This window comes from Fusarium solani, assembly GCF_023522795.1.
Source record: "Fusarium solani strain SB1 chromosome Unknown bctg00000008, whole genome shotgun sequence".
Classification (NCBI taxonomy): Eukaryota; Fungi; Ascomycota; class Sordariomycetes; order Hypocreales; family Nectriaceae; genus Fusarium; species Fusarium solani.
Genome location: NW_027072148.1, coordinates 563,241 through 587,187, shown reverse-complemented (window position 1 = coordinate 587,187; position 23,947 = coordinate 563,241). Strand labels below are relative to the sequence as shown.

The window sequence follows — 23,947 nt, the reverse complement described above, 5'->3', positions numbered from 1 at the left end:
GAGTCCGTTTGGAGTGTCACCGGGTGTGAAAAGTTGCTTGTTACCTTTTGAGTGGGTGAAAATCAGCCTCAGCTGCCTGGAGCATGTCAGCTTATCACGATGGGCATAAGTCTCGATTCAGTAAAACGATGCGCAAATCCGGTTTGTCCGACTTGCGAGAAGACAAGACTTTGCGCATTTCTCTTCCATCTCGGCCATTGAGAAATCATAGTCCGCGTATTATTGACTGGCCTGTGTAAATATGAAGCTGGAGAATGATAAGCGACAAGGAGACGATCAGCTCCCATGCACAGACCATGTGGGGCTTTCCAGCCACACAACTTTTGAAACGCAGGAGAGAGCTCCAGCTGAGCCACAGCTCAACCTGGTGAGAATCACGTCAAGCAAACATCATCGTGGATCGATTGCAACGGCATCAACGGGCTTCACTGTCTTCCCGCACTTCCTTGGGTCCCCTTCGGCGGGAAATAACCCACACGTGGCCCTGTCCCGGCACTTCATCTCTTCATCCCCTTTTCTTGGCACGTGCAGCCAATCCGCACTAGGCTAGCCTTGGTGCAGATTCTGGAAGCTCCAACGTGCATACTTTTTCACCAAAGACTGCAGCGCTGGGCTCTTGCAGAACTTATACGTATGCAATGCAATAGTTCTTGATCACCAGAGCCGCGGAATAATTGGGTACTCCTTGTGACCTCAATCGCAGCGGCCAGGGATATCCTCTATCATTCGTTCGATCCTTTGCGGCAGCTAAAACAACATGGAGATTGACCAGTCCTCCGATGAGAACGGCTACGAAAGCCTTGGCGATGATCAGTCACGCAGAGAGATTCGTGTTGAAAGGCCTGCTCGATCAGCTCCAGAATCAGCTCCCAAGTACACTGTCTCTGCTCGCGTTCTCGGGGCTGTCGAGATTCCCGCTGTTGTGGAAAATGTCGACAGAGCTGTCAAAGCCTTCGGCCGAGTCCCCAACCTTCAACATGTACGTGACTCTTTGCCGCATTTCATGACTATTGCGGTCTAACAATGCAAACAGGTGATGGATACAAGCAGAAACTCCATCCCCTTCTACCTTACCCCGAGAGCCCATTCTGCAAACCCATCATGTCGCACAATGCAAGGAGTCACAATGTGGTTCTCAAAGTGACTGTCCCCAAAAGGACAGGCAGAAAACGAAAGAGGGGAACCGATGGCCCATGGGAAGGAGACATTGAGGTGGCCGACGCTGAAGCCGAGCCTCCAAAAGACGAGGTGTCATCCTACGCCCGACTAGATGATCCAAAGGTATTGCGCCGAAAGATGGCAGACAATGTCGACAAGTATCAGGTCGAGGCCGTGGGTGTGATCAAGAACACGCATCGTTTCCGTGGCCTCGCAGATTTCTACTGGGATATGCCCAAGTCTACGTTTGCCCAGCGATACGTGGACCAAGTTCTCCCCGGAGACGGTACGTTGAGAGATGCTCCCAAAAATCTCGAAGCAGGTTCTAACAATGCCATAGTTGACAAGATCAAGGAATTCAAGTTTCTTCCCGGAACCGACCAAGGCCCAAACGTCGACATCCTTCCGCCGCCTATGTTTACGCATATGAGCCTCCCCTTCAACTATCAGTACTCCCAGAATCCGTATGTACGAGCCACTGAAGATGGTGGAACAGTCAACACGACCGCCGTCAAGCAAGTCGGATACTTTATTGGAGCCGAGGATCCTTCGCCAGCTGGCCCTCAACTCGCCCCCGACTTAACCGACTCCCGAATGGTGGAGATCATGGCCGAGTTGGAGGCTGCGTTTGAGGCACGGCCGGTGTGGACACGGCGGTCTCTGCTCAACCACCTGGGAGGAAAGCTCAAGAACTGGAACGAATTGAAGAAGTACCTCAACTACGCGGCTTACCAGTTCAAGGGAGGTCCATGGAGAGATGGCGTAGTTCCATACGGCATTGATCCAAGGACCGACCCCAAGTATCGGGTCTACCAGACTCTTATGTTCAAGCTCCCAAAGCAGAAGCGCGCCCAGCGAGGCCAAACATGGAAGTCATTGCGTAGGGTGCAAATGGGGCCTCTCAAGGAGTTTCTGGAGGAACTCTCGGAGAGTCACATCTTTGACGGAGAGACATTTCACACTGATGGCAAGGTGTGGCAGGTGTGTGATATCACTGACCCCTTGCTCAGGGAGCTCTTGGACAATGCTGCAGTACGGCCAGAATGGGATCCAAGCAGTGGATGGTATCACGGCGGACTCTGGGCCAAGGTCAAAGCCATCATGAAGACGAAGCTTGTCGCCATCCAGTTTGACCGACACCTCACTCGAGAAGATTTTGCCATGACATTACAGACCGGAGATCAAACACCCGTGCGGTCGAACCAGGCAACCTTCCATCTGCCTCTACCGAACCTTCGTCTAACGGATGAGGAGCTGACGCAACTCCGGGGACGACAGCCGACAAAGAAGAACAAGCACAAAGGCTACAGCGTGAGAGTTAGGGACCCCAATGCAGCGAAGAAAGCAGCCGAACCTTCGTCGGCTGCCGACTCGCAGAATGAAGAGGCACAGTTGTTGGGACTTGAGATGGAATCAGGAGCCGAGGACTCTGGGAGTGGTGACGACGACGACGAGTCTGGGGATGATGAAGATGGAGATGTTCCTACAAGGAGCAGTAGAGACGTTGATCTGGATGGAGATACCATATATGGTTAAGGGGAGCTTTAGTTGACAAGCTGAAGGTCCTTATGGAGGTTAATTGAACCAAGTAGTTGACAAAGTCGGTCGTCTCGTGTCTCGAATCTTAACAGTGCACATCTACAAATCGGCCTTGGAGCAAGGCAAGAGGACAAAGACCTCGAGGCACATTCCCCTCTGACTCACTGCGCATGATATCCTTCACAGGAATCAAAACCTCACCCTCTCAAAACCTATGTTGTGTTTATCGCCGAGCTGCCCCTCAACAGTAGGAGTTTTATCCTACCTAATCAAAGCATTATCAAAGTATTGTTGAATGCTTCACCCGGGTTACCTACGGCAACCAACTTTATTCGCTCTTGCTCATTTGCTCATAAATGCACTGAACTCGCACTGCCCTCGCACTGCTCTTCCCCTCGCCAACCGTGAACCCTGCATCACACATTCTGCTACTTCACAGGCAAAACGTCTGCTTCTCCTCGAGCAGAACAAACACCTGTGGCCACAAAGCAACACACCTGCAATCACCAACAAAACATTTGCTATCATCAAGCGTACACCTTCTATCACTAACAATCACCTACTAACGACCCGCTGCAATCAATCACGATGCCTTCTGGTCTTCAGGCCGACGGCACGTTCATGTGCAAGCCGTGCCAGATCAGGTTCCCGACCTGGGAACGGCTTCTCAAGCACAAAGACATAATGCGACGGGCCGGCAAGGCCAAACATATTCATTGCAAGTTCTGCGGCATGGACTTCAAGACCGAGGTGGCTCATATGACGCACATCCACCAGGTCAGTGATCTCTCTCCCCAGGAAACGACAAATGCAGTGCTAACCTGACGCAGAGCCACCCCCAAGCACAGGATCTTCATTGTCCAGGATGTCACCAGGGCCCATTCGCCAAACTGGGTGGCCTCCTCCACCATATCCAGAACGAGTGCAGTACCCTGGATGTTTCGTTCCTAGAGCACCTTCGCGAGGAGAAGATGGAGTTTGCTACCCAGCTCCAGGCCATCACCAACGAGCCCGTCAAGGCAAACTACGGACACTACATGCCTGCCGCTAGTGGTGGCGGCTACGACTACGAGGACGTTGAGAGCAAGATCGAGGCCTTCAAGCTTAAGAAGAAGGAGTTCCCTGATCTCTGCAAGCCAGAGCCCACAGTCGACCACACCGACAACAAGGAGAACATTGCGCCCTGGGAGTGGGATTCGGGCAAGATTCTGTTCCCTGACGCGCCCCCAGCGCAGAAGCCTACAAAGGAACAGCTGGAGGCAGCAGCTGCTCCTGGGCCACAGGACTGGGATGAATGGTTGAATATTAATGATCCAACCCATCTCAAGTTCAACGTCGCCCGGTACTACCAGTCAATCATTGACAAGTACGCCTGCCCCGTCATAGGATGCGGGTAAGTCACTCCTTTCTGGTTTCCAATAAAGACTGCAAACACTAACTGTGAGCAGAAAAACCTTCAAGAACTCCCGCGCCATCATCGGACATCTCAAGTCGCCAACCCACTCGGGAACCAAGTACCGCTGCCCCTACTGCCTCCGGACTTTCAACTCGCTTGCCGCCATCACTTCGCATGCAGAGGACAGCAGTGTCAGATGCCGAATGCGCGAAACTGACACGTATGGTGCCTTGATCGACCAGCTGACAGGTGGGCTGGCGGATGTCTCTTTTCGCCGCCATGATGACGGCACTGTCAAGTATGAGGTTTCCAAGAACTTCCGCCGCAAGGAGCCAGAGCTTTCCAAGCCTCAGCCACCCAAGGCTAAGGATCCAGAGCCTGTTAAGCCCGAGCCTCCTAAGTCTCAGCCGTTCAAGCCCCTCAAGACTGAACTGCTCAAGCCAGAGCCTTCCAAGACTGAGCCCTCCAAGCTTCAGCCGGCAAAGCCTGCACCTCTCAGACCTCAGCCTCTCAAGGCGGAGCCTTCCAAGCCTCAGCCGGTCAAGACTGAGTCTTCCAAGTCTCAACCCCTCAAGACAGAGCTCTCCAAGCCTATGCCCCTCAAGGCCGAGCTGCTCAAGACTAAGCAGTTCGAGCCTAGCGTCAAGGCGATTGAGATTGATCCTGGGACTGGCAGCCAGATCACCCGGTAAAGTGCTAAACCATCTATTCTCTGTCAAGTGTTTTGAAGCGTCAAGGTATTAAAGGCTGGCATGGTTGCGGAGTTGCGGAGAAATGGATTTGCATTTGCGGTTGATGTGTTTTCGGGAGGGGATACCAGCGAAACGGCCACGCAAGAATAAGATCAAGGCCCATGAATTAATGAGTTAGCATTGCTTTAATTGACATCGTATTCGCAATCAAAGTGCTTTGTCCGCTGGCGGCCATAGATTACGCTGCACGTGTTAGTCTGAGGTTGGTGAAGATGGCGCAGATGTCGTGGATGTCAAAGCCCCAAAAAATAACTGCCAAGCCTACAGATGATAACGTGACACAAAAACATCTGCCGTAGAATCTGTATCTGTATCTGTATTTGTATCAGCTATTCAATGCATTCACTTGCAAGCACAAACGGCATAATCGAGTTGATACACGCGTTGATTGAGGCGGAGTTCCCACCAAAACCCGTTGAACGGAGCGGAGCCATCCCCATCCCTTCCTTGTGGAACCCACGGGCCCGAAGACACTGGAGGCAAGCCCCTGATGACCTAAGCTCTCTCTCTCTAATTTCGAGATAATCCGCCAGCTTACCACAGCCTCAGCCTCCGTCACCACTTTGTTATTTCATCTTTTGACGAGTCGATCCGAGCAGACACGGGGAGGCCCAAGACGCCGCGGCTGATTCCGTCCATTTGAACACCTGGCCCGGCATTCCGAGTCGCGATCCGATAGCTTCTGGCGATAGCTTCACCCTTGTTAGACGCCGACCGTTTTGTCCCCTGTTCGAATGTCATGACAGCCGCGAGTCCCGTCGATGATCAATATTTGTTAAGAGCGAAGAATCCGCGATAAATAGACAATCCCTTTTTCACAATTCAACCCCGCGAGCGAGACGAGAAAGCGACGACCATGGCGGCGACGGCTCGTCGATGGGCGCGCAAGATGGAGCGGGCGTGCTGCACGTTTGCGACATACTTTCCCCTCGTGTTTGTCTATGGATTGACAACATGGGCTGTGTGGGTTGTTGTCAATGTCGGTAGCGCCAGTCGGAAGAGTAGCTGGAGAGGTATGTCACCACTGGGGATGAAGACATGACGAGAACTAACATGCCGCCGCAGGCAACGGCTCCTCTGCCGTCGGCGTCGCCCTCTACCTCTTGCTCAACTGGTGCTACACCACGGCCGTCTTTACTCCCCCGGCTCCACGACGAACGATATGGGCTACGGCCTCCTCCCTACGCAGAATGCGCCTCCGGCCACGTCTTACACCGTCAAGAGCAACGGCGAGTTGCGATTCTGCAAGAAGTGCCAGGCCCGCAAGCCCGATCGCGCCCACCACTGCTCGACATGCCGCCGATGCGTACTCAAGATGGATCACCACTGTCCTTGGCTAGCCACTTGCATTGGTCTGCGCAACCACAAGGCCTTCCTGCTGTTCCTCATCTACACCACGCTCTTCTGCTTCTGGGACTTTGCTGTTAGCGGCTCCTGGGTGTGGTACGAGGCTCTGGAGGAGCAGGACTATAGCGAGAGCTTCATGCCTGTCAACTTCATCATGCTGAGCGTCATTAGCGGTATCATCAGCATTGTTGTGGGAGCGTTTACTGGATGGCATATTCATCTCGCCATGCGCGGTCAGACTACGATTGAGTGTTTGGAGAAGACGCGGTATCTTTCTCCGCTGCGTAAGGCGTACAACACCGCTCATGATCCTGCCAACCATCTTCCTCAGGGTGCTCAGCAATTTGTCGACTTTCATACGAATGCCTTGCCTGGAATTACACGGCCCGAAGAGGGTGAGGAGCGTCGTACGCAGGAGCTGCCCCGGACGTATCCCCCCTGATGGTTCGCATCCTGTTCAGATGTCGTATGCCCAGCGAGAACGAGAACAGAGGCAAAAACGTTACGAGGAATATCTTGATGAACAAGACTCTGAGAAGCTCCCTAACGTTTTCGACCTTGGCTGGAAGCGCAATCTCCTACACCTGCTTGGCCCAACTCCCGCTCTCTGGTTCTTCCCTGTCTGCAACACAACTGGAGACGGTTGGACATGGGAGGCGAGTAGCAAGTGGCTCGAGGCACGGGATAAGCTCCGTGCTGAGCGTGAGGAGCAAAGGCTCCGCGAGGTCAATGCCGGCTGGGGATCCCCTGATGACATCCCCGACATTCCTGAGCGACCAACCGGTGCAGGACGACATTTTTCACCCAGCCCTCAGCTTGCGGGTAACAAGCCCTTGAGCAAGGCGGACCGAGTCCTCGGACGTGATCCCAACCTCTACGCCGACGCGACGCAGAACGTGCCTATGCGGCGGCTGAGCCCTCGAGGTCGGACATTAGAGGATGAGCTCGCAGATCTGGACGATGAGGATGATGAGTTCATGGATGATGCCAACGACGATAAGAAGCTCAGCCCGGGTGCCTTCACATCCGAGGCTCAACGCCGTGAAGAAGCTGAGAACCGGGCCATGGACGTCGTTACTAACGGCAACTGGGGTCGCGGCGGTGCCAGTGGCATGCTCCGTAAGGGTGGTTCGCAGACAAGCCTCAACCGAACACCGAGTCCCAGATTCCAAGACGAGGGTGTCGATTAGAAGAAAGACCGTTTGTTTTTCTCTCTTTTATACCTGTATGCGAAGCGTGTGGCATGAGAAGCAAAAAAAAAGAGGACTGATATGTGTTTTGTCCTTATCACGACAGGGAACTTTGTCATGAGCTGCGGAGTTAATACGTGTGTATGTGTTTTCGACTATAACTTTTTTCTTCTTCTGGCACAAGATATATTTGTAATCTTCTTGTTATTCTTGTTGTCTTGTTTTTTTCTTGGTTCTTGGGTTTTTAAGGGGGAGGGAGATGAGAGATGTATGAATATGACTCCAAATACCATCTATCTTTACCTAGTCTTATCCTTTCTCATGACTCGGGAATGTTGTTGGCTCAGGATTTTAAAAAACGGCCTTTTCTCCGAAGTTGTTGATCCTCCGTCCCTGATCTACAAACGCTTTTCTTTCGCTCTTTCTTGGATCCCGTCGATCCTTTGGACCCTGAATCTCACCGCCAGTTTTCTGACGAGTTTATGGTCTTGAACTCAACTTGACCGCCTCATGAGGTCAAAGCTACAAGACTCTCGTGATGCCATACACACCCGCATCTCAACCCTCACCGCTTCACCGAGAAATACCAACCTCTATCACCCCGCAGAACGACAATCTCTACCCCCTCGCTTCCCCCAAGGGTCCCCCCGATCTACCGAGATCGACCAAGGTTGTGTGGAGAGAGGGGCGTACAACACGCACACCCCCCTACCTTTCGGCGCGCGGCCGATGAAAGGGAAAAAGATCAGACGAACAAATGCTAAATCGTACCACATTTCCACTCGTATCTTGTTTTTTGCCTCGCGCGGAATTAAGTCCCCCCCTGGCTTAGTGTGGAGATTAACGAGAGTTAGTCGAAACAAGGATTCGTGTGTTATCTGTACATCACAGCGGAGGTTTCACCTTTTTGTAGTGTGATGAGAATATTCATTTCATTCATGAGAGTCTGTAAAATGAAACAGACAGAAGGAAAACGCCTAGCCTAGAGTACGCCCATACTGAAAAAAAAGGGGTAGAAAGAGAGACGCCCTCCCTGCCCAGACCAGAACTTTCAGTGGCCCCCAGATATGATGTCGTGTGTAGCGTGAGCCACCGGTATGTGTATATCATGATTTCCCCAATGTCGATCCCCAAGTTGAAAAAGAAAAGATGCTCCGTTCCGTTCCCTGAAGGCGGCCTCCAATGAGGAGATTCCCCAACTGTTCCCACCACCGTCTCGTGCTTTTGTTTTGCAGTGACCTCGTTCGCTCGCCTTGACACGTCCTGTCCATTTCGTCCCCATTGCGTTCAAGGTTTCAAAACATCATGTCGTAAAACAAGCAGCCAGTGACAAGAGTGTGTGTGAAGAATCAAGAAAAATGAGCTTTTCAGCAGAACAAGAACAAAAGTCCCAAGCGGTTGGTTGGTTTCCCTGCCTTGTGCCAGTCTATAAAATACGTTGTGATTCCGGTTCCAGTGCAATGCTAGTTTCCTTTGACGCTCCCAAAAACACGGCCAAGCGTGGTATATGCAGACTCCTTTTTCATTCCCATATCCCAAGTAAAAATCCCCTGTCCTGTATTGCGTGCGTGTGTGTGTGTGTGTGTGTGTGTGTGTGTGTGTGTGTGCTTTCCCCAATAGATAACATAGAAAAAAAAAAGACAAAAATTGAAACCAAGATGACCCAACACCTATCCACGCTCAAGGGGGTATTCATCCATCTTTAGTTTTTTTTTCATGCGCCGTTGTTTTGACAAAGGGAATCGTTGTACACCAAGTGGTGCTGTTGAAGAAAAAAAAGGGGTTATTGAAACGCTTCAACCCAAATAGTAAAGAGACAAGAAAAGAAGCGAAGAGAACGGGTGTGGTTTCAACCATGAGAGTCACAACTCCCTAGACAATCCCACCGCCTGTCGCGCCCGGATCCTCTGGGGATCATGGGATAGAGATGCGGGATCGAGGTGAATGCTCTGCTGGCCAAAGACCAACGCCCAGAATTCGTTGTCGAGGATGGTATCCAGTCGGTCGAATCGCGGCTTCAGCGCGTTCGTGTCGAATCCAAGAAACAAATAGTAATAATATGTCCAAGAAGTAGTAGTAGTGGTAGTAGTAGAAACATGTTCGTACAGATGAAATCGCTAAATCATCAATAACTGTCAAAGCTCGTCTTCTCTGAGCTTGACTTCTCGATCGTGCTTTTAGGGCTGGTGTTGATCCGGCTAAACACCTTGCCACCCAGACGGTTCAGCTTGTTGCCGCCGTCCTGGGCGCGTCGAGGTGCGTCAATCAACTTCTTTTCGACTGGGTCCACCTTGATCTTGCAGAAGAGCTTGGAGAACAGGTACTGGTCGCCAGCGTGGTTGAGGAGAGGCAGGGTTCGGTATCCTTGCTTCAGGTTGGTGAGCTTGGCCGTGTATGTCGCCACTGCCGGTCGCTCGTTGTAGCTCTCACCGTCGGCCGAGAGCTTGACTGACCATCGCACAAAGACGAGGTCGGGGTGCTTCGTCGTCACCCGGAACTTGAAATGCTTATCAAACATGGGGTTAAAGCCATTCTCGGGCTTGATATCCGTCTGGACCTTGGGCGGCGAGTCGGGCTCCAGGGACAGGATGTATTCCGACTCCTTCTTGTCTCGCTTGTCGTTGGCGTGGAACACCTCAACTTCGACGTAGGGGTTGATCGACTTGTTGGCGGGGAGGTTGGCAGGTCGCATGAGTTGCTGAGCCGAGATGACATCGATGCTGAACGTCACGACGCTGCGCTCCTTCTTACCCTCTGCGATGTCAGAATTGTACGGGAGAACCTGGATATCGCGAAGCTCTGCGGGCTTCAGAACGTAACCAGAGTAGTCCTTGCCACCGTCAAACATGGCGCGGTTAAGCTGCATTCCGAGGTCAAACGTCTGCCAGTTGAGAGCCGCCATCTGGACACCGCGGCGCCAGTAGATGAGGGGGTCGAAGTTGTTCGAGGTGATACGGGTTCGGTCGGGGTAGACTCGCATCATGTACCGCATGTTGTGAATGTCGAGCGCCATCTTCTGCTCCTTGGTGCGAGAGTGCTTGGCAAAGCTCGCCTCCATGAAAGAGAAGATGTGGTTGTACTGCTTCGCGTCCACGGTATCAAATCCGGAGAACTTGACACCTGCACAGTACACACCCAAGTCACCGAGCACCTTGACCGTCTTGTTGGGCGCCTTCTTGGCTGCCTGTTCGGCTCCACTCTCGTTGTCGCTCGTGCTGCTGCTCATCATGTCCTGGACCTGGCCTTCGGTGATCGTGTTGACGCGCGTCTTGCTGACCAGCCTGCGGGTCGAGTGGCTGGGCGTGAGCATCGGGCTCTGGGGAGAGACTGCGAGGGCATGATGGCAGCACTATCGGGGACGGTCGGTCGGATCATGGGTGAGTTCAGGCTGTTGCCTCGGCGTCTACCCCTGAAGTCGTTGCCAGCGGAGACAACCTCCTCCTTAATCTGCGGCTTCTTGACCTTGATCAGGACACGTTCCATAAGCTCCGAAGGGGAGGGGAGCTTGTCGGGGAACGCGTCAAGGGTCTCCGTCACCAGCTTTGAGCCGAAACAATCCTTAATAATTTCGACCATGGTGGCCTGCTGACTGGGGCTGCAGTGGACTTCCAGGGAGATCCACAGAGGAAACTTGGACTTGATGAAGGCGTACTTGTTAATCGTTGTCATGACCTCCTTGAAGCTGATCGAGGTCGTCATGGTACGTCCGTGGTTGACCTCGGGCTGGCCATTGTAGCCATCCCAGCAGTCAACCTCGACACACCGGCAGCCTCGGACTAGGGCCGAGATGTAGCCCTCAACGCTGGACTGGCCAGCAACTTGTCGACCGAGGAGATAAGTGTTGTGGGAGCTCGAGATAAAGTATTCGTTCATGGGGCGATCGAGGGTGTACTCCTGGGGCTCAGGGGCGATCGGGCCATTGTCCTCCGAAGTAAGAAAGCCTACAAACGCAGCTTCCGACATGATCTGGGCGTTCTCGGCAGTGTCGACTTCGTCAGTTCGATATCGGCGGCTGTAGCGAGAGAAGAGCTTCTCCCAAGAGGCCCGGTTAGAATCAACATCCTCGCCCTGCTCATCACGGAGGAAATCTAGAAACTCGGCCAGGGTGAGGCCCAGCTCAGGGTTAGCAGCAATGCTACGGATGATGCGCTGAACATCCGTCCTTTGCTTCATCCGCCGCACAAAGTCCTTGAACTCGGTAAAGTTGAGCTTCTGGCGTCTTCGAGAGTCGGCTAGGTGAAAGTTGACCTCGAGTGTTGACTGGGAGCTGCAGATGTGAAGGCTCTGGCACACCCGCTTGACACCTGCAATGTCAAGCTCCTCCTGATCGGTGCCACGAGGCGAATCGCCAAACTCCCTGGTCATCTCGCTTTGCCAGTACTGGGCAATGGCCCGGTCGTTAAAGGCCATCAGAGAAGTCATGAGCTCCTGTCGATACCTGAGCATGGCGTCGAGGAATTCCGTCCAAAGGATCCGGCTGGCAATGTTGTCGGTAACAATGTGCAGGAACTTCGTCTTGGAGCTCTCGGGAACGGTGTAGATGATGGTGAACCAGTTATCCGAGAGGTTCTTGTCAGCCTCGGTGATCTGGGCCATTCCAAAGTCGAGGATGTATTGCTGAATGTCAGAGTCTGTCCGAATCTCCCTGATCTCGTCCACGTGCAGTGACTTGTGGGGGCGAGCAGGGTCCCAGGACAGCTTGTTCGTTTCTGTTTCGTAAATAAGATTGATCTTCCTTGGTCGGGCTTTCCTTGAAACCTTCAAGACGCTGCTTCCATTGCGGAGCTCAGCCGGGAGCACAGGGCCAGCCATAGCACCAGCACTTCCGCTAATGGAACCGTGGGTACTGTTGGCCGAGGAAGTGTAGACGGCGCCGTCCAGGCCAACAAAGGAGATGGAGTCATCAGGTACAAACTCTACCTCCTCGTCCGTATCAGTCAAGACACTGTTCTCAGGGGGCGCCGTGGCATTGCTGTCACTGCGTCTCCTCAAGATACTAGGTCCCACACTTCCATCACGGCTGGCCGGGGCGGCAGAAGATTGTCGTCTCCTACTCGTGGCGAATCGATGAGCTCGGTTTGAGAGGCGACGCATGATACTCCTGTTGCCTCCAACTGCTTCCGACATTGCGCTGGGGTTACTGGTCAAGCTCTGCCCTGATGAGTTCTCGCTCATCTTGCGGAACAGCACCGACTCGGGAAGCTGGAAGCTGGAAGGAAAGACCTCCTCCTCCCGCCCTCGCATGGGCTCAGGTGAGGGCTGGGCGGAGGAATTTGTGGTCAGGACGGCTGTGTCGGGAGACATGATGGGTGAGCCCTGCTGTGAATTTGAGGCAACAGATGAGGCGCTGATGGCCGACATAGGGATGGGGACTGGTTGTGTATGAGACGGGAAGGTCGTCTGGACCTGGGTGAGGTGAGAGCGTGTTAATGAGGACATGTCGGATAGTTTGTGAAGAGAAGTGGTAGTCAATGTGTTTTTTGAGTCGAGATCTGAGCTGAGCGACATGATTGTGCTGGGAGTGGTGCTTGCACTACAAGAACGAGAAGAGTCGCATCCGAAGGTTGCATTGACATATATAAGAGCTCAGGCGGAATGGAGAGCCATGGTGGAACGTCTGGCCTGGGGGTAACAATGAGAGGCGCGGATTGCGGGGAAGAGGCTGCGGAAGCCGATCCCTCGTGGAGCGGCTGTCAACCTGGGGTACAGCCAGTGTTGGACAGGATGCCGGGGGTCCAGGGCCAGGACGCAGAGAGGGAGCGCAGGTAATGAATGCAGATGCAGGGACGGAGACAGGACAAAGCGCTGCTGGGGTGGACCACGGGGGTCAGCGAAGTCGAGGAGCACGCGGAGAACTAGGGAGGTCTTGTCGAGGCCGATCTGAGGCGCGGTGATGTGCCAAGTTCGCGGCAGCGTGGTGAGCTGGCAGCTGGTGGGATATGCAGGTGGCTCTTTTGGGGCCGCCTCGGGGTTGCTGGATCAAGCAAGCAAGACTGACGGCGTTCGTCCTGGGTCAGGCAGGCAACTGCAGCACAGCGCAGAGGTTCAAGGTCCAGAGAATGAAGGGAACTGGGGGCGTCCGTCGAGGGCCACGGGTTGGAGCTGCTGCTGCTGCTTCAATCTGCAAACGCGTTGCAAGAAGCAAGCTTGGAGAAACCGGGAATAACGGCAGCACCGACAACGTCCTGCGCTGGGGGTCCTTTTTTCGGGATGCGACAGTCGCAAACAGGATTGCGACGAGGGAGGCGGAAGAGAAGGGCGAATCGACGCAATTCGAGTCGTGGTCGTCAAAGGTTTCCGAGGAGCCGCAGGCTCGACGAGAAGAGGCTCACAAGGGAAGCTCGAGGGTCGAGGTCAAGAAAGGCGAGTTCGCTGAGTCACCCAAACGTCAAAGGAAGTTGGCCGACAAGTCGAAGATGGCAGTGAATCGCAAGAAGGCTGGGCGATTGCAATTAAGCGGGAGCTTTCTGACAGAGGTGTCGCGAGGTGAGCCGAGTGATGCTGATGGAGAAGAGAATCGGAGTTTGCCTGTGCCGGTCTAGGAGTCGGTTGTTTCTTTGAAGCAGAGCGGTGCTATGGCAGACAAGAAGAGAGAAAGGCGAGAGGTAGGTTGTCAATGGGAAAGTTGGTGGTGGAGCGGGAGGGGTAGAAAAGATAGTTTAGGTGTGGGAGGGGGGAGTCCAGGTAGTAATAAGTAGCTCAAGGCGGTGGGTGGGAGAAGAATAGGCCAAGTTTTGGCAAGATAGGAGGACCAAGGCGAAAAAGAAACGAGCCCGAAGAGAAAAAAAAAGGCAATTCCCCCTAATGTGCGGGCAAGGGAGGGAGGAAGCTTCAAAGTATGCTGGCGTCCTTTTAGGCGCGCGGAGAGCGGGCGAGACTCTAGAAAGCTAATGTCAAGAGAGCTAGTAGAGGAGAAGCTGCTGGATGGGTGTGGTGGGCAGCGGGAGCGTCTTGTATGCGGCGCTGCACTGGGCTGTTTGGGCTTGGATTCTTGGGCTGGGGGCCGGGAAATTATGGCGGGAGGGACTGGCAGCCAAGAGTGTTTTTTCTTTATTTGGAGCGCCCATCAAGGAGTGCGGAGTTTGGCTTGACACGAGGAGATGATGGGATGGGCTCTGATCTTCTGGCTGTGCTGTGCTGTGCCAGTGTGAGGTGTCTGTGTGCCTGCCTGCCTGTCTACTTGTCTGTACCTGTGTCCGTGCCTGTGCCTGTGCCTGTAACAGATGTATACCTACTCCTACTACTCCTACTCCTGCTCCTACCTACTCCGCTGTCTTAGCTGGCGACCCAGGTTGTCAATCTCAAGTCAGGAGGAGCCTGGGAGCGGCAGAGGGACGTGGAAGACACAGCATCAGAGTGGGTGAGGGCAGGGCAGGGTGAGGGTGAGGGTGAGAGTGACCAGGGAGGCTTGATGATTGATTTGACTGGGATTGGGATTTGGACGAGTACGTACAGCCCTTTTTTTTTTTTTTTTTTTTTTTTTGCCCTTTCCCTCGACTTTTTTTTTCGCTGTGGAAGAGACAGACCGGGGTGGACACTGGAGAGACTGGGGGAGGCGACCAGGGGGGGTGTCTGATTTGCAAAGTCGATAGAGTGGAGGAGGGTCAAGGGGGAGGCGAATGGTTGGGCCCTGACCTTGTGCGAAAGCATGTATGTCCCGTCCAGTGCAGCGCAGTGTAGTAGAGCTTGGGTTGGGTTGTCGTGGGAGACTCAGACCAAGACTTGACTTCCAACCACCAGGGAGACAGAGTTTCGCAACTCTCGCAGGGAGACGGAGCGGAGGGGGAAATGGGTCCATCAGACTAGCCAAGAAACCTCGACCTGCTCCAAAAGGTCCGAGGCGAGGCGCAACGTCGAAGCCAAACCAAGACAATGTTACGCCCGGTACAAGAGGCGGCCACGGCATGTCTGTTACACTGATCAACCCAAAGATTGACCGACAAAAACCCTGCCCGCTGCTGGCATGGATAATACGTACGTAGGTACGTCGTGAGGAGAAGGGCGTCAGAATAATCAGAATCAGTCAGTCCAGTCCCGAGGACTGCGTAGCGCAATGTGCAAGGGAGGGGGTAATGGGCGGGCAAGGACAAGACGGAAGAACAGGGCGGACGGACCAGCCAAGGCACGGACAAGACAGGGCTGGAGAGAAGGGGGGCAGTCATACCAACCCAGTTGACGGCTCTGTACACGACACAGTAGGTAACATGGGGGGACAGCGCAAGCAGAGCAGAGCCAGAAATGGCAGAGGATCACTAAACCACAGGGCAGTGGGAGCGAAGCATCAGTGCAGTGGTGCAGTGCAGCGCAGTGTTGCGCAGGCCCAGCGAAAGCGAATGGCAACAACGTCAAAGTGCCAGGGATAGCATGCCCAGCAAGGGTATGGACAAGGGCGGGAGGCGAGGGCGTTGAGAGAGGCGTGGGACGAAAAAGGTTGGCGGTGTGGATTGAAAACAAGCTGCCCTTGAGCGTGGGAGCTGGGACAGGCAGCGCGTGGGATGGGGAACGGAACGTGGGAAAATGACGATGGATGGGCCAACGAGTCCGCAGATGCCAGATGTACGTAGATGTACCAATCCTCCCTGCGAATTGGCCAATATTGGGGACCGTTGCAGCAACTCGGCAGTCCTCTCTGAGGCATGATGGGTCCCCGAAAGCGAGGGGAGGGGGGCAATCAGTCAATCAATCAATGGACGACGGATGGATTGGCTTGGATTGAGGCTTGGGCGGGACTGGGACTCGGGGCTCGGCCGTCAGATGGGCGCCATGGATCATGGATCGTGGCTCCACCGTTTTCTTTCAATTCAGTGTCTGTCTGTTCTGGCCCCCCTTCTTCCGGCGCTGGGACTGGCCTGGAGAAGGAGGAAAATGTGAAGGGGGCTGGCTAGCATCACAACTGTAACTAAACTGGCTTTCTCGTCTATTCGGAGTGCGGCAGTGTGTGTACCGACCCGACACTGCGAGTCGAGCTAATGCCTTGGGTGGGGACACGCCATCATCATCCATCATCCATCATCATGCTTGCGATTCCATCGTTGCTGATGGCTCGGCAATGCCTGTGCAACATGAGACGTCCCGCCTGCCTTCACCGCTCTGCTCGGCGCATCTCCAGTAGCTACTACTCTAGATGATCCCAAGGGAGACGGGACAAGACACAAAACATGGAGAGATAGAGATGGGCGCCACGGGTCTGAGCTGCAAGTCGATCAATCATAATGAGACGATCATGCCAACCCAATCCCGGGGCCGAGGCGCGAACCCTCTCGTTCCTGACTAGACTCGCTGTCTGACAAGGAGATGAAGACAAGGTGCATTGATATGAGCTGATGGACACCCGCGATGGACCTGGTTGGCCATTGCAGAGCTGCTTGATGATGAGCAACCACCTAAGAATGACGATGCGACAAGCCGTCTTACCCAGCTCCCTTTGCTCGGCACTACCGTGAAAGCAAAGTTTTCCTGGACGTCAACTCTGCAGAGCCCAAAGCTAGCGATAAAAGCCAAGATATGGCCCGCCGGGCAAGTCAGGCCGGATACGGCTGGCCGAGAGGAGCAAAGGGGGTGAAAAAGTCTGTATGGGTTGGGGTTTTTTGAGTTCAACTTCAGCTGTTGCAAGGTATGTCTCAGATTCAACCAAGTAAACAGTTGAGAGGTCCAGAGTAGCAGCAGCATGGCTTGCTTGTTTGTTTGTTTTTTCCGACGTTTGCGCTCGGCTCCTCATTGTTGTTTTCTTTGTCTCATCTCTCCTACCTCTCGGCACGGGTTCTTTACTTTTTTTTTGGTCTTGGCCATCGTCAACTCCGGCCGTTTCTTAGTCCAGATCCCTGATTGGGTTCCGCAGAAACAGGGACGAAAGTCAGAAAGAAACGTGATCACGAGGCGAGAAAAAAACGACAAGACAGGAACCCAAGCAAACAAGCGAAGCTTTCTAAGCTTACTTCAGGCATAGTCAGCGGAAAGAAAAGAGGGCAGGGGAGGCTAGTGCCCGTCCGTCAGGGCCAGCAGCTTCGTTAGGCCACGAGTTACGAGGTTGCTTGGCCTCACCATGCCCTTTCGAGGAGTCATTGACAGCAGCCGGGCCCGTCAATAATCTTGGGTGAGCGTCCATCGTGATCCGGGCTCGGGTACGGAGTACGTAGTCGCAGAAAAAAGAACAATTCCACGACAGTGGAGGCCAGCGGACTCCGTCCTTAGACGACATCCAACGCCCGCAGCCAGCTACGCGTACAGTACCCGGCTCCGCGCTTGATTGTCGCCGTGGTCGCGCGTACCTTTCCTCTCGCCGAGCCATGTGTCCGGCGCCGGCCCAGCGACAGGGTCTGCCAATCATTTGCCACCTTATTTGCGGTCAGAGGTACAGTACCGTATCGAGCAAAGATGCCCCCCGGCCGCCGCATGGCGGGAGGCGACTCTCGGTCTCGGTAGCGAAGAGTTGAGCCCCGGGGGCCACTGCAAGTTTCCAAGTCTGTCTGTGCCATAAAAATCTGTTAGCAAGAGGGCAGAGGATCCTGTGCCCTACCATCCGAATGCATTAGGGGCTGAGCCTCGCAAGCTGGCGCCTGGACGGCGGCTTGGGCGGTCCAGCTCCGCGTCGCGCCCCAGAGCAACGTAGCGTAGCGTTGGCAAGCTGGCCGAGCATCTGAGCCTGAGCGAGCAATGACCTCAGTCTGACACGATGTATGGAGCCCCGATGTCCTTTTTTATTCCAGCCAACCCGAGCAGAGGGAAATTGGCCATTGAACGGGGCCAGCTCGCTCCAGAGCAAAGACTTGAAACGAGGGTGACGATAATTTAGATCGACCAACAAGCAGCAGGTTGTCGCAGAGGCGAAATTGAAGCCCGTGACCACTGCGTTGCTTAGATAAGGCTCGCAGGGATGGCAGTTCCAAGCTCACCTCCAGCAATTGGAACTTGCCGTTGGGAATGGAGGTCTAGGGGAGAATGAGACATTCGCAGCTCTGGTTAGAATACCTGAAGCATCAGCTATACGACAACAGAATCGTGTAAATTAGCTCTTGAAATATCCAGAAACTTCCGTCATAGTTAGAATGCCATCTTTAACAAGTTGTATATCGTTGTTGTTTATTGTTGTTTCTCCTATTCGTCCCTTGCCCACAGCGTTGAAACTCATCGAGTTTGTTGGTCGCTCTTACCTCTTTTTTACCTAGACCCCGGAAGGCACAGACGAGCCCTCACCTGCCCGCTTACCGGTCTGTTGGATGTTTCAACAATTTTCCGCTCCACCACCCATCAATACCACAGTTCTCATATTGACCCTTTCGTGGTACAACCTCTTGGCTCAGCATCTCAGAGGAAGCCATTTGACCGTCCCCAGGCATTTCGATCCTTCTCGTCACTATCTGCCCTTACAAAGGATCGTATCCACCATGACTAGTGTTTTTACTTTTGTCCAACGCTCGTTCAGCTGCCACGCCCACACCTCAATGTCGACAGGGAATCCAAGTGTAGGCCAATGAACGGCTTGTTTGAGGTGCTGTTAGCCTCAACCCCAGTACGTGAACACGACAGAGAGCTGCCATAGCGCACGTTGCTGACTAGGGCACTCGTCGTGACCATCGTATCCACCGTCACGGGAGCCGGGTCATCTTCCTCACATCGCCCCGGCAAGCCTTTGTTATTAACCCTGCCCTGCCCTCGCTAGAGGCCTGCGCAGTCTCGTTCTCGAAAAGCAGGCGCCATCCGTATTCCTCTGCCCAAGGCTGAGGAACGAGGCTCCATGGCTATGGCCGCTTTGGGCTTCATCTTGTCGAAAGTGCAGATTACGACGTTGGAGGGTACCCAGATATTCGGTCAGGAGGGACAGGGTTTACTCGGATAGGGCACCGCACTCATGCACGACGGTAAATTTAGACACGATTCGGATCGCTCTCTCTTGCTGGGTCGCTCCAGTGACCCCAAGATGATGCCCTGCTGAGCGTTCATCACCGACCGATGAGCAAGACATATCCGACCACCAGAGTGACGTGGCAGCGTTCTCTCCGACCGTTACAGATCTCGAAACGCGGCGCAGTCGTCCTCACCGACGATGCAGCATAGCATTGCCCGACCACCTGCCACGAGTGGAGAGTGGAATAGCCACATCCTCCTCCTTCTCACCTGTCGGCTCCCGCCTCGTCTTCCCCGTCCCTATCCTCATCGCGGTGCCCTCGGCTCCTTGGCCCAAAGGACAATCAAGGGGCGGCGTAATTATGACTCCCAGACGTGCCCAGACGCGAGGGGGTGGCCAGACGGGTCAGACGCCGGCCTAGAAAATCGTGTGGGGAAGAAGCCAATCGCGTCCTTGACCCAGGTAGACGGATTGAGAAGCGTCATGAGCCAAAAGTTTCTGGCAGCAAAGCGCCCGAGACCTGGAGCCTCAGTGCCCCAGAATACCAGGTCCTGGGTCCCAGAGGTCTATCCCACATTCCGCCATCATCTGTCGACATATCGCCAGCGCGCCATGTGATTTGACGGAGCACTCAATCTGTTGGACCCGACACATCTTGAAACAAACGCCTGGGACAACCAACAACGGAATGAGATCATCATCTTGTCGATCCTCTGGCGCCGACTCCCGCCTTTCTTCCAGGGCCCCCAAGCAACGGACAGGGGGCCGACGAGGGAACCCGGCCTTGTCGGAGTCTGCCTTGGGGTGTGCGCTTAGAAAAGGCCGGCTGCAGCCCGCCTGTCGTTGTGGGGACCCCCAGCTATCGCTATCTCGGCCGTAGAATACGGAGCACAGCACGCATGCCCGTCCGTACCTGGCCGGCCATCTTGGATGATGGGCGCCCTCCCCCGCTTTCTCGTCACGAACATTCGGTGCAGCGACATGCTCTGCAGCCTTGTCAGGCATCCTCTGCCCCTGATGCGATGTTGTCGGTATTACGATAATCCTCTCCCATCTCCCGACCAGCCACAAGTGCCGCAAACGGTCTCTTGATCTGTGACATGGCGGCTGAGCTACCAAAGTCTGCTGGCCAAGTATGCTGGCGATGTGCTGTCGATCCCGCAGCGGTTCATCCGGCCTCGGATGCCGTACTGCGGTCAGTTGAAGCCGCTCCGTGCCTCATGGCCTCGGGAGTGCTCCAAGGTCCCATTGCGGGGTCCTGTGGGTGAGCCTGCGAACTACGGACTGTGTCTTTGTCTGTACACCGACATTTTACACAATCAGGCATCATATGGTCACGAGGAACAGATGGCTCCGGACCCTAAGCTGCAACAGAGCCAGAGACGCCAGCCATGGCGGCACGAGCATATCACATCCGGTGTGCTGGAAGTCGCTGTCGCTTGCGCTGGTGATAGGGTACATGTTGATAGCCCTGGCGGCTCGCGCGACACGAGCTCCTGAGCACCCAAAAGCAAAGACGCTGTCGAATCCGAGCAGCTGGGCGAGCCATAGCCGCCAGGGAGGCTCTGATTTGCTGCCAAGGGAGCGAGGACTCGGAGCTGCGGTACGTGGGGGAAGGCGATGACGTCTTTGGCACTTTGTCTGTCCAATCGGCTGAGACATCCAATAGTGCCGATGCCTGGCCCCTAGGGGATCTCAAGGGCCCGTTGTGAGACATGGGGCCGCCGTCTCCTGGCACTTCTGATGAGGCCCTTGGGCCCTTGAGCCCTTGAGCCCCTGGACCAGCGAGGCTTCTGAGTGTCTCGGCACGGCGAGTTACGGTGCAGGCTGCTGACCCTTCGTTCCATCTTCCATCAGCCTTGTGTGGTGTTTTAAGCATCAAGATAACCAGCACTGCCCCTCCCGATCGGATCACCCACACCTTACGAACAAATTCACCCGAGAATGGCTCGATGCGCCGCGAAAATACGACATCACTCGACGCCCTCGCAAGCCTCACTCAATGGCAACGGGAAACCAAACATGCCAACCAAGCAAACAAGATTGACGGCGGAAAGAAGAGGGTGGCCGAAAGGGTGACATGACGCGATTGACGGGTGACGTAGGAGATCTCACTTCTCAGATAGCGACGATGGACGACGCGGGGGTGCAAAGCAGCATCTCAAAGCAGTTGATCCCCTCCCTCCACCTGCATGAGAAGGTCACACGGCGAGCTTGTCAGTGGTCGTGATGGCATTCTCGAAGCTCGTCAGGGACGTCGTGACCCGGCCGTTGTTGGGGGGCATGCTACTGACTGACGTGGCTGTTCTAGCAGCAAACGGATCGTCCTGGTCAAATCAACCTCAAGGGGCAGGCACCGTATCGCGTCTCCTTTGAAACAGAAGCTCACAGCTTGACCCGTTGCAGCGGAACTGCTCACAAGGTCCCTCCACGCGCAGGTGTCGTCTCTCCTTCTCCGTCACAAAAGAGGGGCAGCGTCTCGGCCGCGTCGGCCATTGCCCTAATAAGCGTTCCCCAAGCTGCGGCCCGGCCGGAGCCCTTACGTATCCTTCGTCAAGGCGGCGGTATAGATGCAAAAGACGCTGCCAAGAATGTTCCATGGATCCGACGTTCCGGATGAGGTTATCACGCGGTCTTCAGGGGGCGCGTTCTATCGTATTACCGCTTTTTGTCTGCTTCTTGCTTTCAGGATCGCCATCTCGGTTGCGGGATGGATTTCGTATTCAAAGGCCGTTTGTTTGTCGCGCTCGGTTTGCGGTCCTGCATGGCTGGCTCTACTTCAGGGGCTACCCACCTCAAGCTGGGCACTACGTCGTAGATGCCAAGCCGCAGGCCTGCCAAGCGGGCTTGGGACCACGCTTTGAGGCTAGCTACCCGTCATATTATGCCTCTCGGGCATTGGCACGGCCGGTTTGCCAGTGGCCCAAGATACGGTGCTCTCGCACACGACAAGAGAGAGGATGCCGACAATTCCGTTCCAAGACTTACACCCAACACGCCCTCAATTTCAACTAGTATACGATGGGCTGAGTCCACGTGCCCTCCCCAAGCAGCACGTCAAGCAGATCGACCCCCTTGAGCGACGGGAGCCAACCACAGCGAGCCAAGCCTCTGCGGCATGCAATCAGCGTCTGTGTCAAAGCCCAGACACCTGCTTGTCGCCTACGTCTGGCAGTTTCCTGCGTCACAGTCGGCTTGCTTTTCAACAAGGACTCAACGTGTCGTCCAATTTCGCCATGCAGCCTATCGCGTCATTTCGGGCGGGCACCTGATGTGCTGCAGCCATGCAATGCTATGCCAGCGAGAAGTGGCACAGCGTCAGACCCGTGAGATTGGCCCGCGTCAACTCGGGGTTTGCTTCTATCACACGAAGGCCCTTGTGAGCCACGCGAACTCTCCATCGAGACAAGACCCCGGTCGAGGCCGCAGCGGGCAGCAGCTCTCAGAAACCACTGGGCCGCGCGAGGCGAGCTTTCATTGCTCCCTTGGGTCCGCCTCAGGTATGTGTCGGCCTTTGAACGAGCAAGTCGTTGACCGCAATTTCGATTCTTACCCAAGAACGCGAACGCGGGTGGAGGAACTGGCTCGATGACGGCCCAAGAGGTCCTTATTGCGCTTGCTATCTGAGGGACTATCTACCCTAGGACTGTACGGATGCTCTATCACAGAGCCGCACGTGGAGCAGGGACAAGTGACCCAAGCTCGGTTCAGAACATAGTAGTCAAGTCAATCTTATCCAGCTTATCTCGGCCCAGCGCTTCTATCTGAGGCAATATTACACCTAAGTCGTGGTTCGAATCATCAGTTGCTCGTGCCATCAAGATAAATCGCGCCTCAATATCCTCCTTTCCACCTGCATCCCCCGCGCTGCGTTGCTTAAACAGCATGCGCTTTGGGTACCAGGAGGGGGCCGGCCTGCGCCTTGACACCTCCCGGCTCTCCCTATCGGGCAACTTCATCTGGCCACATCCTGGTATACAGGAGCCACACTGGAGGCTGTGATGTGATACGCAAAATCATCCCGCGCTGACGGGCATATCATTTGGACTGACCCAGACCACACGGTGGGAGGTGCAGAATGATGCCGCGGGAGTGCCCGTCCATTGCGCGCCTGCCGCTGCATCCCGCACATCTCCAAAGAACTCATGGATTGGATAGGAGGGCCACAGCCGTTTTGGGCGGACCATGCGAGTTGTGGGTTGGAGACGGCTGGCTAGTCCACGGTCAATCACAGCACCTGCCCTATACTCAGAGCGGCATCACCTCGGCAGGCATTGCTATTTGACAACGACGATGCTTCAAAGCGGCAGCGATCTGTTAAGACATCACGAGGAATCAACAAGCGTCGGGGATCGCGGCCGGCAAACGGGCCGGTAACTAGATCGTCGAGACAGCGCTCTGTTTATCTGCAACCCTACTCAAGAGGTCTCTCAAGTGCGCAAGAGCTGATCCGTGAACTTGACTCTGCGTTTTGGCAATACATTGCTCAGTCTCCACATTCTGTTGGTGTTGCTGGCCTCAATTGCTCTGTCCAGTCCAGAATCTAGGGCCATCTGACGCACGGGGCAAAGGCGGGATGTTGAGCTTCTTGGATGACTCGAGTCAAGTCCTAGCCTCGTGGCCTCTTTACACGAAATGAGGGTTCGTATTTCCCGTTGCATGCATCCTTCTAACAAGCCATGTAGATGAGCTCAAGTCGGGCGCGGCCGACGCAGGAGAG

General features: G+C 54.6%; 6 protein-coding genes across 6 annotated transcripts; 4 read left to right on the top strand and 2 right to left on the bottom strand.

Annotated features, from left to right (window-relative positions):
* Positions 1-757: 757 nt before the first annotated feature.
* On the top strand, positions 758-2,694 carry MRS44_012217 (uncharacterized protein; the record flags this gene model as incomplete). Its single annotated transcript, XM_065618725.1, has 3 exons — positions 758-983; positions 1,034-1,444; positions 1,499-2,694. The coding sequence occupies 3 exons, from the start codon at positions 758-760 to the stop codon at positions 2,692-2,694; spliced, it is 1,833 nt and encodes a 610-aa protein (XP_065474797.1).
* A 591-nt stretch (positions 2,695-3,285) lies between these two features.
* Positions 3,286-4,785, top strand: MRS44_012216 (uncharacterized protein; the record flags this gene model as incomplete). Its single annotated transcript, XM_046276204.2, has 3 exons — positions 3,286-3,474; positions 3,528-4,090; positions 4,146-4,785. The coding sequence occupies 3 exons, from the start codon at positions 3,286-3,288 to the stop codon at positions 4,783-4,785; spliced, it is 1,392 nt and encodes a 463-aa protein (XP_046133331.2).
* A 916-nt stretch (positions 4,786-5,701) lies between these two features.
* MRS44_012215 (uncharacterized protein) lies at positions 5,702-7,382 on the top strand (the record flags this gene model as incomplete). The annotated part of the gene is made up of 3 exons (XM_065618724.1): positions 5,702-5,862; positions 5,911-6,599; positions 6,721-7,382. The coding sequence occupies 3 exons, from the start codon at positions 5,702-5,704 to the stop codon at positions 7,380-7,382; spliced, it is 1,512 nt and encodes a 503-aa protein (XP_065474796.1).
* Positions 7,383-9,507: 2,125 nt separating this feature from the next.
* Positions 9,508-12,890, bottom strand: MRS44_012214 (uncharacterized protein; the record flags this gene model as incomplete). The annotated part of the gene is made up of 2 exons (XM_065618723.1): positions 9,508-10,663; positions 10,711-12,890. 2 exons carry the CDS (start codon positions 12,888-12,890, stop codon positions 9,508-9,510), a joined length of 3,336 nt encoding a protein of 1,111 aa, XP_065474795.1.
* Positions 12,891-13,321: 431 nt separating this feature from the next.
* Positions 13,322-13,924, top strand: MRS44_012213 (uncharacterized protein; the record flags this gene model as incomplete). Its single annotated transcript, XM_046273829.2, has 1 exon — positions 13,322-13,924. The coding sequence occupies one exon, from the start codon at positions 13,322-13,324 to the stop codon at positions 13,922-13,924; it is 603 nt and encodes a 200-aa protein (XP_046133334.2).
* A 6,711-nt stretch (positions 13,925-20,635) lies between these two features.
* Positions 20,636-21,106, bottom strand: MRS44_012212 (uncharacterized protein; the record flags this gene model as incomplete). The annotated part of the gene is made up of 1 exon (XM_065618722.1): positions 20,636-21,106. The coding sequence occupies one exon, from the start codon at positions 21,104-21,106 to the stop codon at positions 20,636-20,638; it is 471 nt and encodes a 156-aa protein (XP_065474794.1).
* Positions 21,107-23,947: the final 2,841 nt, after the last annotated feature.